The 15787-nt window shown below is 39.0% G+C and overlaps 2 protein-coding genes across 2 annotated transcripts in view; one reads left to right on the plus strand and one right to left on the minus strand.

Moving 5' to 3' along the window:
- LOC135714756 (A disintegrin and metalloproteinase with thrombospondin motifs 7-like) overlaps positions 1-15787 on the plus strand; it is a 91581-nt gene that overhangs the window by 68921 nt on the left and 6873 nt on the right. The window contains exons 7-8 of the mRNA XM_065238124.1: positions 717-863; positions 989-1554. Of these exons, the coding sequence (XP_065094196.1) occupies positions 717-863; positions 989-1554 (713 nt within the window). The remainder of the gene's footprint in view (positions 1-716; positions 864-988; positions 1555-15787) is intronic.
- Positions 1612-15787, minus strand: part of LOC135714758 (uncharacterized) — an 18304-nt gene continuing 4128 nt past the window's right edge. Inside the window, exon 2 of the mRNA XM_065238127.1 lies at positions 1612-2242. Within this exon, the coding sequence (XP_065094199.1) occupies positions 1709-2242 (534 nt within the window). The 3' untranslated portion in view covers positions 1612-1708. The remainder of the gene's footprint in view (positions 2243-15787) is intronic.

Below are 15787 nucleotides of genomic sequence, written 5' to 3' on the forward strand. Positions count from 1 at the left end.
ATATGAGAACACTCTCAGGCCCAAGATCACAACTAAATCAAACCTAATTGTGCTCCATTACAACTAATCATTCCAATCTGTCCACACCTACGACCAGTCGATAGGTTAATTGGCCGCAAACAAAACAACTCCTAAAACCGACAATCCTCGAGTACTTCAATTACAACTGACACCCAAGAACACCGACCACAGCGGTACGTCATGATTTATCGAACGCCTTCCTTTTCTAACCGGGCGCCATTTCTACCACTTCAAGTCAGTCATTAGACTGGATATCGAATTCTCGTGTGTGCACTTGATTCTCTGTACCTACTTACTCAATATACTAGCATACAGCTTTTGATTTATTTCTTCTAAACCGTCATAAATCTACCAGGTTCTAAGGTTTCCACTTCATGCATATTTGATTCGTTCGCACACAGATCATAATGCCTGTGAATTAGCAATCGTTCAGGGTTCCGATACGCTCCTTGGCGATTTCTCTGACGACCCACTACTAATGACAAATTGATATTAATTAAAATTGGCATGACTTAGGTTTTAACGTTACTTATATGAGGACGCACAGTTCATGTAGCGAGTTCGGTAAAACCGAAAAAAAAGTGTATGAAATTTCGCCTGAATACAGGCAACCACGTGTACTGTATGCCATAAAATTAGCATTTGGTTGCTCGCTCTCTTCATGATGCACTATTCTCGCTCTCTCCCGCTTTCAGCTTTGGAATGTACCACGACACGGCGAAGACGGGCTGCGATCACCGGATAGGGCCTATCTTGCACATAATGACGCCCAGTTTCGAGGCGGACACCATGCAGGTGTCGTGGTCCAACTGCAGTCGACGGGATATAACGCATTTCTTGGAGTAAGTATTCGTGCTACTCTTTACATTACTACAAATGCACAGAGACTTATGAAATCCAGCATCCGAATGAAATCTTCCCTCATAAAACGTCATATTAAGACAATCCACTCTTCCTTCCCACACAGCCTCGGTCTCGGCAAATGCCTCGAAGATCCGCCCAGTCAACAGGACACCTACAGCTATCCGGATCTTCCGCCGGGGGCGATGTACAACGCCGACTTCCAGTGTCGGCTGCAGTTCAACTCAACCGACGAAGAGATGACCGTGTGCTCCAAGCTGGACGAAATCTGCACTCAACTGTGGTGCCTGGTGGACGAAGTTTGCATGACCATGATGCGACCGGCTGCCCCGGGCACAAACTGCGGTAAACGAAAGTGGTGCCAAAACCAGCAATGCGTGGACGTGGAAGACCCCCCGCCCCCGGTCGATGGAGGCTGGGGTGAGTGGAACAGTTGGAGTGAATGCTCCCGCGAGTGCGGAGGGGGAGTTGCTCGGCAGACGCGGGAATGCGATCACCCTTCGCCAGCGAATGGGGGACTGTTTTGTATCGGAGAGCGCGCTCGGTACAAAACATGCAATACCGATCCTTGCCCGAAGGAGATACCTTCGTTCAGGGCTCAGCAGTGTTCCGAGCACGACAACGACACCGTCAAAGGCGAACAGTATACCTGGTTGCCGTACTTCGACAGAAGTGAGTATTGTTTGCAATTTCTTTCGATTTCAAATTAAATGCAGTCATAGTCAAAACATAACATTTATTCTAATAACAAGTCAGTTGAAACGAAATAAATAAAGTCAACAGAAATCCTAATTACCAGATGGCATCGTGCCTGCGGAGAACAGCTCTACCAACGCCAACTCCGGTGGTTATTCTCCTTGTGGGTAACGTGCCTGTAGATCGGAACCGGCACTGGGTATGGCTTAGGTACGGGAACCTCAATCTTCTTCAGCACTTCCACGGGAAAGGGTTTCTCAACTTCCACCGGGTAGGATTTTTCCACCGTATATGGCACGGGCCGTTCGATGATCTTCGGCACTATCCTATAGACCGGCACCTTGATCTGTTGTTGCACGTTGACCTGTACCGGATACGGTTGAGGGACGTTGATCTTCACATACTGTGGAACGGCAACCGGGATCGGATGGGGAACGGGGACACCGATCTTCTGATAGACCGGAACTGCATAGTTTGCCTGCTTTTCCGAATGGGTGACGATCGCATTGTGATGAACCTCGTCGCTTTCGCTTCCCAACGAACTGCTATCCTCTATACTGCTGTAATCATCCTCATATGGTGAGTTATGAATGCTCGAGTAGCTGTAACCCGTGATTAGCGGTGCCGTGGCGATGGCCAAAATGACCAGCGTGAGGAAGTGTGCCTGTTTGAACATAGAAAAAAAAAGTGTGATTATGTGAATAGCGGAAAATAGAGCAACCTGTCATGTAATCGAACATATTTTTGATCAGCCGACTTGCGAAAAGTAGTTCACTAAGCCATTTGACGATCCTTTCTCTTGGGCGCAAAGAAAATTGCATAACGCCGTCACTCCCCGATGGATGCAACTTTGCTGTGAAGTAACGCTTCGGTGCACTCCCGTTTGACGCTACTTGGATCTTAGTGTTGTTGCAGCCCAAAAGAGAATGTAGATGAATAGCTGCAGGTAATTCCAATAGCAGAAGGTGAAATGATGATTATTTAGGAAGTGTTTACTTTAATCATACACAGCAAAAAATTAATGATGATATCACATCAAAGTGTAATATTACTTGCCAAAATAAAGGACAACATTATCAGAGTTGATAATAGAAGAGTTAGGCAGACTGAAACCAAAATCTACCTATCAAACTGTCAAATTGTCTACACACTTAGAAAAAATCATGTAAATTTAGGTGAGCAGGAGGCTGAGAGTGACATATACGAGCGTCAATTTTGACATAAATTTGAGTCATAACAGACGCAAAATACAGCTCAATCAAACGTACTTTTTGTCGAGCAACGAACTTTTCAGTCACGGAGCATTTAATATTACATGACATGTTTGTTCACGTCTCATATTTGATGTCACAGATGGATTCCGTCACGTGTAAAATTCGTTATTTCTAGGTGTGTACCTATCGAGCATGTTAGTAGACAAACTGACTCCGTTGCGTGGGAAGTATTGTTATCGAAACTAGAGGAAATTTTCTTATCCCAGGTGAAGTCATCCGAGGTGTAAACAAACAAAGGTTGACAACATAAAGGGTGATACGGTCAAAATTTGGTCAATATCAACTTGACGTATTTCTTTCAATTTTGCATTTAAAAAACCTGAACACCCCTCATTTTGAAGGTGTGTGTGTGTAGAATGTTGCTCCTATTTTGATTTTGGAATTCACTCTTCAGTTGTCAAAATGCCGTCCAAGCAAGAAGAGCAGCGTATCAAAATTTTGCTCGCGCATCGCGAAAATCCGAGCTACTCGCACGCAAAGTTGGCAAAATCGCTAAAAGTTGCCAAATCAACCGTTACAAATGTAATTAAAGTGTTTGGGGAACGTTTGTCGACAGCCAGGAAGTCTGGATCGGGGGGAAATCGAAAACCGGAAGCCGCTGAGACGACAAAGAGAGTTGCCGGTAGTTTCAAGCGAAACCCTAACCTCTCTCTCCGAGATGCCGCAAATAAGCTGGGTGTATCGTCTACAACCGTGCATCGAGCCAAAAAACGAGCCGGACTATCGACTTACAAGAAGGTAGTGACTCCAAATCGCGATGATAAACAAAATACGACGGCCAAAGCGCGATCCCGGAGGCTGTACACGACGATGCTGACGAAGTTTGACTGCGTGGTAATGGACGACGAAACCTACGTCAAAGCCGACTACAAGCAGCTTCCGGGACAGGAGTTTTATACGGCAAAAGGAAGGGGAAAGGTAGCAGATGTTTTCAAGCACATGAAACTGTCAAAGTTCGCAAAGAAATATCTGGTTTGGCAAGCCATCTGTACCTGTGGCTTGAAAAGCAGCATTTTCATAGCTTCCGGGACTGTCAACCAAGAAATTTACGTGAAAGAGTGTTTGAATAAACGTCTGCTGCCTTTCCTTAAGAAACACGGTTGTTCCGTACTGTTTTGGCCGGATTTGGCATCTTGCCATTACGGTAAAAAGGCCATGGAGTGGTACGCCGCCAACAACGTGCAGGTGGTTCCCAAGGACAAGAACCCTCCCAACACGCCAGAGCTCCGCCCAATTGAGAAATACTGGGCTATTGTCAAGCGGAACCTAAAGAAGACCAAAAAAACTGCTAAGGGCGAGCAGCAGTTCAAGGCAAACTGGCTTTCTGCGGCGAAGAAGGTGGACAAGGTGGCTGTACAAAATCTGATGGCAGGGGTCAAGCGTAAGGCCCGGCAATTCGGATTTGGAAAAGCGGAAGCCTAACTGAATATTTTTCCTGAATTTTATACTAATTGAACTTGAAAAAGAAATTTAATTTGATTTTTTAAATAAACGATTTAACCAATTTACACGCGTTTTCCCTTGACCAAATTTTGACCGTATCACCCTTTAAAATAATGCCCATTGATCGAAATCAGAGTTGCAAGCTTCACTCTGCGTCTTATATTATCAACTCTGAAAATTATCATCAATACAGTGCATGAACTGACATTACGCTACTTTTACTGCATATATTTATTTTTGTGACCATATTGCGCATTTTGCACCTTCTTAGACAACTGTGCAGAAAATTTCTGCACAGTGAATATTTTCGCACACCCAGCGTACACCTATCTCTTACTCACACAAACGTAGCCTAGCTATGTCAAAGAGAAAGGTCGGGCAATGCTAATTTTATAGTCTCTTTCATTCCCCTACTGTTACCATTTAACAACAAGTGTGACGTCAAACTCACTGTTCCATTCGAATGCGAGCGAAAAAAAAACAACAAGCTGCACATTGCCAGACCTCCTCTCCTTGTCTTGGATAGCCTAGTTGGTTTGTGATTTGACAGATCGTGAGAAATTTTATTTTGTTTTGTTTTGGTTTTGATGGTTTGCTGCTGCACTGTCTGACATAAGGATTAAGTAGTATTAGTGAGTGCGCAAGCATAACTGTCACTGAAATCTTCTCGCAGAAGTCTAAAAATTCGTGCAATCAACAATAAAAATTACAAGAGATTTTCGACATGATTGAAGTGCATCCTCTTGGATGCAATATTGAAATTAATTTTTTGCTGTGTACGATTTGATATTGAGCTGAGGAGAAGCCTCCGAGGAACTCGGTGGAAATTGTATAACTATTAACCGATTGCTTGAAGAGCATCGGATTTTTAAGTTGTTTCAGATCATTATTTATGAGAGTAAGGCTGTAAGTTCTACTATAATAATTAGATATTCTATTAGGGATGTGAGTTCCATTAAAAACTAATTTAAATCAATGCAACATTTTGATAGAAGTAGGAACCGCAGAAATATTTCATGTGAATATTCAGTTAGATCTCATGGACTACATCCAGTTGAACAGACTATGCCTGAGAGTTCTGGCAACCCTGACCAAATCTTTGGCGTTTGTCTACAGAACTGCAACGCCTGTCATCTGCTAATTTGACAGCTTTGACGATTAAGCTTGGTACATCTCGCGCCGCGTTGTGGAAAATAGAATAAATGTTCTTCATTACGTTATAGTAAAGCATGATTCACGAAAAATATACTCGTCAATTCGAAAATATAAGACTTCAATTGTTAATTGATCATTGCAGGAAATTAAGAATGGTTTTTGAGGGCATTATATTGGTTGCCACTTTGCCGCATTTAATGTTACATGATTTGAGCATAACTGTAATATGGAGCAGCAGCGCTGCTGATGTTTTTGGCACTTTCAAGAACTGGATCTCATTGCAGGGGGTTGCGTTTGACAGTAGCCAACATCTCGGGCCTTATTCCATTGTCTTTACGTGTTGTGCACGGTAAGAAAAAAAGTACCCAAAGTAAGTTCTTTTCACTCATCTAGGCACTATAGAGCAGGTTATCGGTATTTACTATTTATTTAATTTTATATTTTTACCGTTTTTGAAAGAGAAATTTTTAACGATGGTTATGACTGGGATTTGAGGGGAACGGCTTTCTCAGTCTTAAGACACTCTTAAAGTTTTTTTTTAAATTTATTTTTTTAAATTACCGTTGTCCTCAAGTGGTGATCAAAATTGTGACCAAGCAGTGTTTTTTTTTAATAATTGAATATCATTAAATGACAAAAAAAAATGGAAAATTAGCCACAACAACGACAAAAAATATTTTCCATGAAAAAAGCCACAACCCATGGCCGAAATGTCCGGCAGATTACATTGTAGTCGTTGCAGTGTTTTAAAACAAAAATGTTTAACTATGATCGCAATACGCTTCTGAATGGAGCTGAAAAAACATCAAGAGAAAGACGAAAGAAGCTCTCCTGGATAAAGTTCGATAAAAGCTGGAAAAACATCCGGGAAACCTCCAAGACACGAATTGAGAAACTTGTGGCGAAAATTTAAATAACCGGAAGTAAATTTCCTGAAGTAGCCATTTCCAGGGAAAGCCAGAAGAAGCTCGGAAAAACCTCCCAATAGAAGTCGAACAAAAAAACCGTTGGCTTATGGTCAAACTTCCAGTAGAAGACAAATGAAATTTCTGGGAGAATTCATTGAACTTCCTGGAGAAGACGAAAGAAACTTCCTGGAGACGCTGACAGAAACTTCCTAAGGTAGACTGGAAGAAACATCTGAAGAATATCGGAAGCCAGAGCGCTTCACGCTATGTCTGAAGGCACTTTTTTTTTGCAACATTAATGTACCTCAGTTTTTTCATCACAGGAAGTTAGAATGGATCTTAACAATCAAATCAGTGATGGTTTTAAAATATTTCATCTTGGGTTTTTTGAGAAAAAGTATTTTGAAGTATACTTAGTCGTTTATGAAGGCGTATATGGACCATTGACGATACAAAACTGTTACGGATCGAAACAAATACAGCTGAATATGATTGTTGGAGATTAAGGTAGTCAAAATACTTCGTTTCAATGGTATAATAAGATTTCCTTTTCGGTACCGTAAGATGTCGTAACTTTGTCGTGAACTCATAATGTTTAAAATGATGAAATAATTTACAATGGAGAGAATAGACTTAATTTGCTATAATTATCAGTTCCATCTGTTTCATCCATTCTTATCAATGCTTACATAAATATCTAAACAGAATGATAAAATAAACTTGGAGTTGCCAAGATAAGGAGATTACATCAAATGAGCACTACTATACGATACTAACGCTTTCATCAAGCTTTTGTCGTATCTGAAATTATTTTCCCCTGCTTTATAGATACTCCATGTTTGGGAAAAATCATTATGAACAGCTTCGTTTGTTTTTTCCATGAACCAGGCTAAGACTTTTCCTGTACTCTTGCAAAAATCTATAATGTGATATTTTACGATATTGAATTTTGGGGCTACCGGAAGAGTTCGGTAGACCAACTTTCACAAAAAAGACCTATGCACTCATCCATGAGTTCATCACCAAAACAATGTCTCATCATAGCATCCATATTATCCAAAACCATTAGCTGATGATCAAAATTGCATCCTTCCAAAACTACACGTTTATCAAGCACCTACAATGGCGACCAGCGAATCCAAATTGCGCATGATGAGTCGCATTTGCAGCAGCCACAGAATTTGAAGCGTTATTGAGATCATTATTGGCCGCGTTGTCTTTCGTCATAGCTGTTTTGAGACCGGGCTGGATAGTTGACAGTCGGTATGTCTCATACGTTGAGCCAATTTTAGCGTATGTAACATAATACAAATATAGTGTAAAGTTATGTACATACTGACCTTATTAACACTCGGATTAAGATCTTTCTTAATGCTGAGTAAATCTTCGTGAGAGATTTTTTACCATATTTACATCTCTTTGATGGACTTTCAGTATGCCGATTTGACAGCACATCCCGCCCCTGCTGCCACCCTGCTCATGCCGTTGATCACATTTTATAAAGGAAGTGTAAAAGAGAAGGAGATATCGCAACAAATTCTCTCTATCATATCTGTTTTCTAAGACATGGAGTGTGAGTTGTTCCACCAACGACCCGATGAGACAGCTTATATAAGTTAAATACATTCAAATTCATATCCCTGTCCATTTGGTTTTTCCTTGATTTCGTTGAACTTCGATGAAATTCTTCAATTTTTTCTGATGTTCTTAGAACTTTTTTTAAGTTCCCAGAACGTCTCTGAGTCTTGTGAGTCGCAGAACTTATCAGAAGGACATTGAACTCCCCTGAAGCTCACAAAACGTCCCTGAAGTTGGCAGAATTTTCCTGAGGTTTATAGAGCTTCTCTGAAGATCGAAGCACATCTTTAAAGTTTGAAGAATTTTCCTGAACTGAGATCAATGAACTTCTCTGAAGGTTGTTAAGCTTCTCTGATTCTTTTGAGGAACGTCTTTATCTTTTCTAAAATTCACTACAGTTCTCTATAGTTCGCAGAATTTCCTAGAAAGTCGCTGAGCCTTCCTGAAAGTTTCCTCAGACAAAATATGGGAACTGCAATGAAACTCTAGCAATTCTGTAGTAAAACAGCAAAAGGGTTTATCTTCCATTTAATTCCACTTAATTAATTTTGGTATCCATGACAGATACGTATTTCGACTACAATGTGCAGTCTTCATCAGTGTCATTCCCACTAAAGAACTTATCAAAATCTAACCCCCTTAAATACTCATCCCCTAGGTAAAAAAGTCAAGATCATAGGTATAAAAATGAAACTACAATGTGTTGAATCGGAACCTACCTAACTAATAAAAACCAAAGATTTAAGTAAGCTAAAGGAGAGAAATCTATACAAATCTTTAATAAGGAAAATCCCCAAAGGCTTGGTAGCCATCATAATGAAGTAATGAAATTGGGTTGTTAGCGGAATGCTAAATAAAACATCAAAAGGGTTTATCTTCCATTTAATTCCACTTAATTAATTTTGGTATCCATGACAGATACGTATTTCGACTACAATGTGCAGTCTACATCAGTGTCATTCCCACTAAAGAACTTATCAAAATCTAACCCCCTTAAATACTCATCCCCTAGGTAAAAAAGTCAAGATCATAGGTATAAAAATGAAACTACAATGTGTTGAATCGGAACCTACCTAACTAATAAAAACCAAAGATTTAAGTAAGCTAAAGGCGTATCTGTCATGGATACCAAAATTAATTAAGTGGAATTAAATGGAAGATAAACCCTTTTGCTGTTTTATTTAGCATTCCGCTAACAACCCAATTTCATTACTTCATTATGATGGCTACCAAGCCTTTGGGGATTTTCCTTATTAAAGATTTGTATAGATTTCTCTCCTTTAGCTTACTTAAATCTTTGGTTTTTATTAGTTAGGTAGGTTCCGATTCAACACATTGTAATTTCATTTTTATACCTATGATCTTGACTTTTTTACCTAGGGGATGAGTATTTAAGGGGGTTAGATTTTGATAAGTTCTTTAGTGGGAATGACACTGATGAAGACTGCACATTGTAGTCGAAATACGTATCTGTCATGGATACCAAAATTAATTAAGTGGAATTAAATGGAAGATAAACCCTTTTGCTGTTTTATTTAGCATTCCGCTAACAACCCAATTTCATTACTTCATTAATTCTGTAGTAGTTTAAGGTGAAGGCTACCTAAACTCACTGGGCAAGAGCAGCTAATATCATGTGAGTTTCATTCCTGCATTATCGGCATTATCTGTTAACCGATTTTCAAACAACTTCGTCATGGGTTCCAAAAATCCAAACTAATTTTCTATCCCTCAGGGTTGTAAATGCTACCTTCGTCACCAGCTGAGTACGGGACACAAACATTTCTACTAACTCTTTTATTGAACTCTGATAAAAATCTTTAAGCGAACGTCACTACTAAAGTGGCGTGATTTTTTTTTTTTTTTTTTTTTGACAATCGCTTTTCGAAGCACAACAAGCGAACTCTCTATTTTCTTCGAGAGATTCAAAAAAACACTCGAGACAGGCAGAAAATCAATGCCTACTATGATTACGTGGCTGTCTTGGACTATCCTGCCCGTTTATTTCTCTTTTACTCTTATGAGGGAAGAAACATCAAACAAGAAGTTGTTCTAGCAACAAATATTAATTGATTTTGCGCAAAGTCGACGTAATCAATACGCATCTTGCTTGAGAGTCAAAGAGAACTCTTTAATGCCATTTGGATTAATTCAATCAACTTTTGAACCTGATTTAACTACATTTGTTCAATTCGCAATAGTTTTGTATCGTCAACAGGCCAATATACGCCTTCGTTATCGGCGTTGTAAGCTTCAAAACACCATTTCTCAAAAAAACGCAAGATGAAATATTTTCAAACCATCACAGAGTTGATTGTTAGGATCAATACTAACATCCTGTGAAGAAAAAACTGAGGTACATGAATATTGCAAAAAAAGTGCCTTCAGACATAGCGTGCGCTTACGGATCAGTCGAAAGAAACAAGGACATAATTCCGGAAGAAAGAGATTCCTGGGGGATGTTCTAAAGATCCAGAAAATTTTCCTGATATTCATAAAACATCCTCAAACTCCGCAATTTCCCTGAAATGCACTTAGGAATACTCCATAATTCTTCGAAATTCCTTAAAAGTTCTTGTAATTTTCCTCGAATTTCGGCCATCCTCGAAGCGCTCGGAACTTCCCTGATTATAATAAGACTACCGGAATATCTCTAATCATCTTTGAAGGTCTTTCTTGAAGATTACGAAATCTTCTATGTGTTCTCACAATTTTCTTAAATTTATTGTAACATCAACATTAAAGTTCTCTAATCTTCCCGATTTTTTTAATTTTTTTAAAAGTTATCGACACTGTCATTAAAAAGCATAGAACTTCCCATAAAATGTTCTCACAATGTTCTAATGTTCATGTAACTTCCCTTACGTTTCCTAATTTTGCATGAGCCCCTCAGGACATTGCTGAAGTTTTCGGAAATTTCCTAAGTTTATCGCAACTCCTTTATAATTTCAGCAATTTCATTGGAATTAATTGATCTGTCCTGATGTTCTCTGAGCTTAACTAAAGTTCATGAAGACCATTACATTTCCCTGAAGTTCTTTGGACTTGTAAAGTTTCCAAAATATTTAAGATGTTTCCTTGTTCACTGGAACAAAGTATTTACTACTGAAAACCCAGTAAATCATAATTATTGCTAGAATCCAGTAAAAATGAACCGTCAAATAGACTTGCAATTTTTCCGGTTTATTCTCATGGTCAATACAGGCAAAGTAGTCAATGTTTCTGCTGTTAGCGATTGTTCTCTCTTTGAAAATTACTGCGGTAAGAAATGGAAATGCTTGAACGAAAAACATTATCCATATGACATCTGTATGCATAGAATGTGCAAAACTTTTATCAAGATCTTCCAGGAAAAATTAAGAAAAGATCAAGGCTAGTGGCTATATCACAGACAAACAGACATAACACTCACAATCACATTCATCGCAAAATGAAGCATTGAGCAAGCCAACAAATTTCGAACTTATCAGTGATGCCAGTTCTTATTCACATCTAGTTAGTAGATGTCAGCTCTTGAAAATGATAAAAGGTCAAGGCATCCCACTGGAGACACATACCACATCTGACGAATACAGAAAAAAAGTTGTTGAATATTACATCAAAAGTGCTGCACATTAGTCATTCCGTTGCTAATATTACGCTGTACGATGTACACAGAATTCGAGAACAAATCATGTTGATGACTGTAATATTCTATCAACTTTTACTCCTTTTACGAGTTATTGATGTTCAATAGTTCACCATGAATTTCATTGATTGATACATATTATGTTTTTTTGCTGTACACAAAAGTGATTAGCAATGGTAGAAAGGGCACTAATTAGTGATGCATTACCTCGTTTAAAAATTTGTTTCCAGCAAAAGAATAAGCACACTTAACAAACAAAACAAATCCCTAAAAAAAAGTCTTAGCTTCTGTGATTTTTTCCTACGTATCCTTATTTCTGCAGAATTCTATCAATTCTATAAATCTGCGGAAAATTTAGTAGAACCGACATCACTGACATCTGTTTTGTTTTTATTCAACACAGCTGACGCGTTGACAGAACGAGGGAAAAGCAACTGGTGAAAAAATGACATGAACGAGGGATGCTCTAGTTGCACATCAATGCTTGGGAATGTGGATGATAGATGGTGCTAGTGCGCATGCAAAATACGCTTGACGATATTTTTTGAAGAATTTTCTTCTAAGAGTTATGTCTGTTTGTCTGTGGCTATACTTCTAAATAAAGGCTGACTAAAAGAAAATTGGTACACCCCTCGCGCGCCGCTAGCACGCCTCTAGTATTGAGAACCGAAAATCTTTGACAGTGGTTTATTTACACTTCTATAGAGAACAACTGGTGCAAGTTTGATCAAAGTAGTCGATCGCGTTCAGAAATAACGTCAAATGGAACTCGAAAGAAGAAAAAATATTGTGCACAATTACCTGGAAAATCCGGAGTGGTCCGGTTCCAAGCTGGCTAAAGTGCTGAAGATGCCGAAAACAACAGTTTATCGAGTGCTCAAAACCTACAAGGAAACCCTGTAGGCGTGGAAAGGAATCAGCGAACCTACGAAAAAACTGGAACAAGGGATCATAAGCTGCGCAGCAAGGTGTTGAGGTGTGTTAAAGCCAACCCCGGTCTTTCGATTCGAGATGTGGCCAGGGGATACAACGCCAACTTTCAAACGGTGCGGAACATCCTTGCTAAGGAAGAATACAAGTCGAACAAAGCCAGTAAACATCCGAACCGACACATGAAGCATAATTTCGTGGCCAAAAAACATGCAAGGCTCTTGTACGACCGTGAATTGACCACTTTTACGGAAGTTCCAAATCTTCCAGGGGCCCATTACGTGGTCTCCAGTGTCCATATTTGGGCCACAACTTCGAATTCATTCTGAAAAGACGTCTATGAGTGGATTCGAAAAAAACACGGAGCTCTAGGATCAGTTTCAATAATTGATACCTTTTACTGTTGTTCTGGTTCTTTCGGAGGACAATCCCGTGATCCCCAGGGACCATATTTGCGTCACAACTCCAAATTTATTCTGATAAGACATCTATGAGTGGTTTCGAAAAAAAAACCCTGAAGCTCTCCCAAGTAACAGTTCAGTAGTAACAATTCCACTCTGATTTATGATGGTTTTATAACGGAAATGAACAATCCATTTATAGTACGTACAGAGTTATAACATGTTATAGAGCTAGCTTGATGGTGGATTCTGTGTTGAAATTATTTGACAACCGTTATAACATGTTATAACTCTCTAGTCTGGACAGCGTTTTAGTTTAAATTCAGCATTTCAAAGTGTAAAACATTCTTGGTTAATAATTCAGCTCATTGCTCTTTTCAAACCTTTTATAGTCTGTCGAAAAAGTCCAAATCTTTCTTGTTCGAAAATAAATTTAAAGCAGCTCTCAATCCCTCCATAAATCTGTTCTGAAAATCAATCATAAACTTCATTAGCAATTATTTCTAAATGATTTGATAAAATGCTCTATAAAGTTGTTCATTCGGTTTTAAATGAGAGAGCAAATACCATATATTGTTGTTGTTTAGGCTTGTTTAAGTTGTATAATAAAATCCCCAATAACTCTGTTTCCAAATTCAACTTAAAAGTTGGATCCTCATAGTGAATAATAGCAAAATTTATGACAAGGAAATCTCGAAGAGTAGACGAATAAGGATGAAAAATTCAAGCGATGTTAACGACCGATGGGAAGTCAATATCAGCAACGCCTGAGCATCTGGCGTATGCATAACGTTCTGACCTGGTGTTGACCGTCTCCTTTATGAAACAGTCTAAAAACAGACAAGCCTTCTCCTGATCGGACGATCAAAATAATTTGCATTTGTATCTACAGCAAACCACTGAAACTGTCAGTAAGTGGAGATTGGCTGGTTTCCGATTCACAGCAGTAATTTTATTCAGCGAAAGGTTCAAAATTTCATTCAAACTTCCTTAATGTAAACTGCATCGTTTGATGGTGCACGTCGGGAAACATCCGGAAGAAGGGGATCTTTTACAGGAACGATTGAGCTTCCAGCTGTTCCATTATATATGCGAAATGTTGCAAAATAGTTCCGCACGCTTCCTTAGTAACTGCTTCCAATCCAGCGGGAGAAAATCGCCTGGAATAACGCTGGAGTAAAACCTCGTTGCAATGAGCGGACAACGCAACTTTCGAAATATAAACAAACTTCGACGTTTAACTTTTTCCAGGTAACGTTGCCTTCATACATGTTGCCATAAATCTGAACGGGTTAGGATCCAGTAAAATAGCTTTAGATAAATACAAACTTTTAACGGCGTCGGTGGTGTAGTGGTAAGCGTGATTACCTCTCACCCCAGCAGGCCTGGGTTCAATCCCAGTCGGCGCCGCCGGGATGTTCGGAGGCATAACATCTCTGTTCACGCCTTCCTTCGGATGGGAAGTAAAGCCGTTGGTCCCCGGTTCATGAGTTGATGGGTTGATAGGTACGGTCCAGGTGTGGGAGCTGCCTGGCACGTCGGTAGCATTGGTGCTCAGCACGGAAAACAAGATCGACGGAAAAAAACAAACCAAAGGAAAAAAAAAATACAAATTCAGTCAGGAATTTTTCTTCATAAAAGTCATTGTAAAACCTTGTGAATTTGTTAGGGATTTCATTAAAGCAAAACAACTTTTTCACAAGTGGCCCATGAAAACCAACTTTTAAACCACCGCCATATTACAATTATTTTGTTCTATTTTTACAATCTTCGATTTCAATGTGTAATTCCTTGGATATAACTTTATTTTGGTCAGTTTAGCAATAAGCAGATATTTGAAATACGATAATCATAAAAAAAATCTCGGCTGAGCTCAATGATTAATCTGAAGAATTTTTTTTTTTTTTTTCAATTAAAAATAATAAACAAAATTGACGTTTATCGAGGGCGAACTTATTTTTTTCGATGTTTTCAAGTACACTGTATCAGATCAATTTTAATATTTTTGGAAATTGAATATTATATTTCAATTATTTTGTTTAGCTCGGATGGTACTTATGAATCCTTTTCTATCTTGATTGATAATGTTTCTAGTGGATTTAGCAAGCAGCTAGCGAAAATAGCTTTTAAAAGGGTTTTTATTGTTGCCAAATAGCTTTTATTGTAGCTTAAATACGGGTTTCAAATGGTTCTCAATTCGTTCGTCTTACAACCTTTTTGCAGTAAATCAATCTTGAAGTGCTTCGAAAATATACCCTTCAGAAGCTTCTCCAGGATGGGCCAACTAGACAGATTCTAGTCTTAATGAGGTTTTGGTGAATGCATCAATGGCAAAGTAGCCTTGACCAGGGTTTTATGAATGTTGTTTTATAGTAGTTTTGTATTACTTCATAAAACTTAAAATGTTGCTTCGGCTAGGATCAGTTTCATGAATTTACCACTTTTACGAATGGTTCGGGTCTTCCGGAGGACCAGACTTGTGACTTTTTGTATGCTAAGTTCTCACAAGAGGTGGTCAACTATCTTATTAATAACTTTTGAGAAGACACCACCCAAGTAACATTTTACGTTTTATGCAGTACTACAAGGCTACTATAAAACAACATTCATAAAGCACTGGTCAAGACAGCTTTGCCTTTATTACATCCCCTAAAACCTCATTAAGGCTAGAATCTGTCTAGTTGGCCCACTCTGGAGAAGGTTTTGAAGGGCATATTTTCGAGGCACTATAAGATTGATTTGCTGCAAAAAGGTTATACGACGAAAGCATTGAGAACCATTTGAAATCTTTATTAAAACTACATTAAAAGCCATTTAAGGCATCAATACTTGTGCCATTTGCCTTTGACGCTTGATCAGCGCACTAAAAATAAACCCGAGTAGCACACTTCC

This window comes from Ochlerotatus camptorhynchus, unplaced genomic scaffold, assembly GCF_037179485.1.
Source record: "Ochlerotatus camptorhynchus isolate MF236.1 unplaced genomic scaffold, CSIRO-AGI_Acam_v1.1 ptg000710l, whole genome shotgun sequence".
In the NCBI taxonomy this organism is placed as follows: domain Eukaryota; kingdom Metazoa; phylum Arthropoda; class Insecta; order Diptera; family Culicidae; genus Ochlerotatus; species Ochlerotatus camptorhynchus.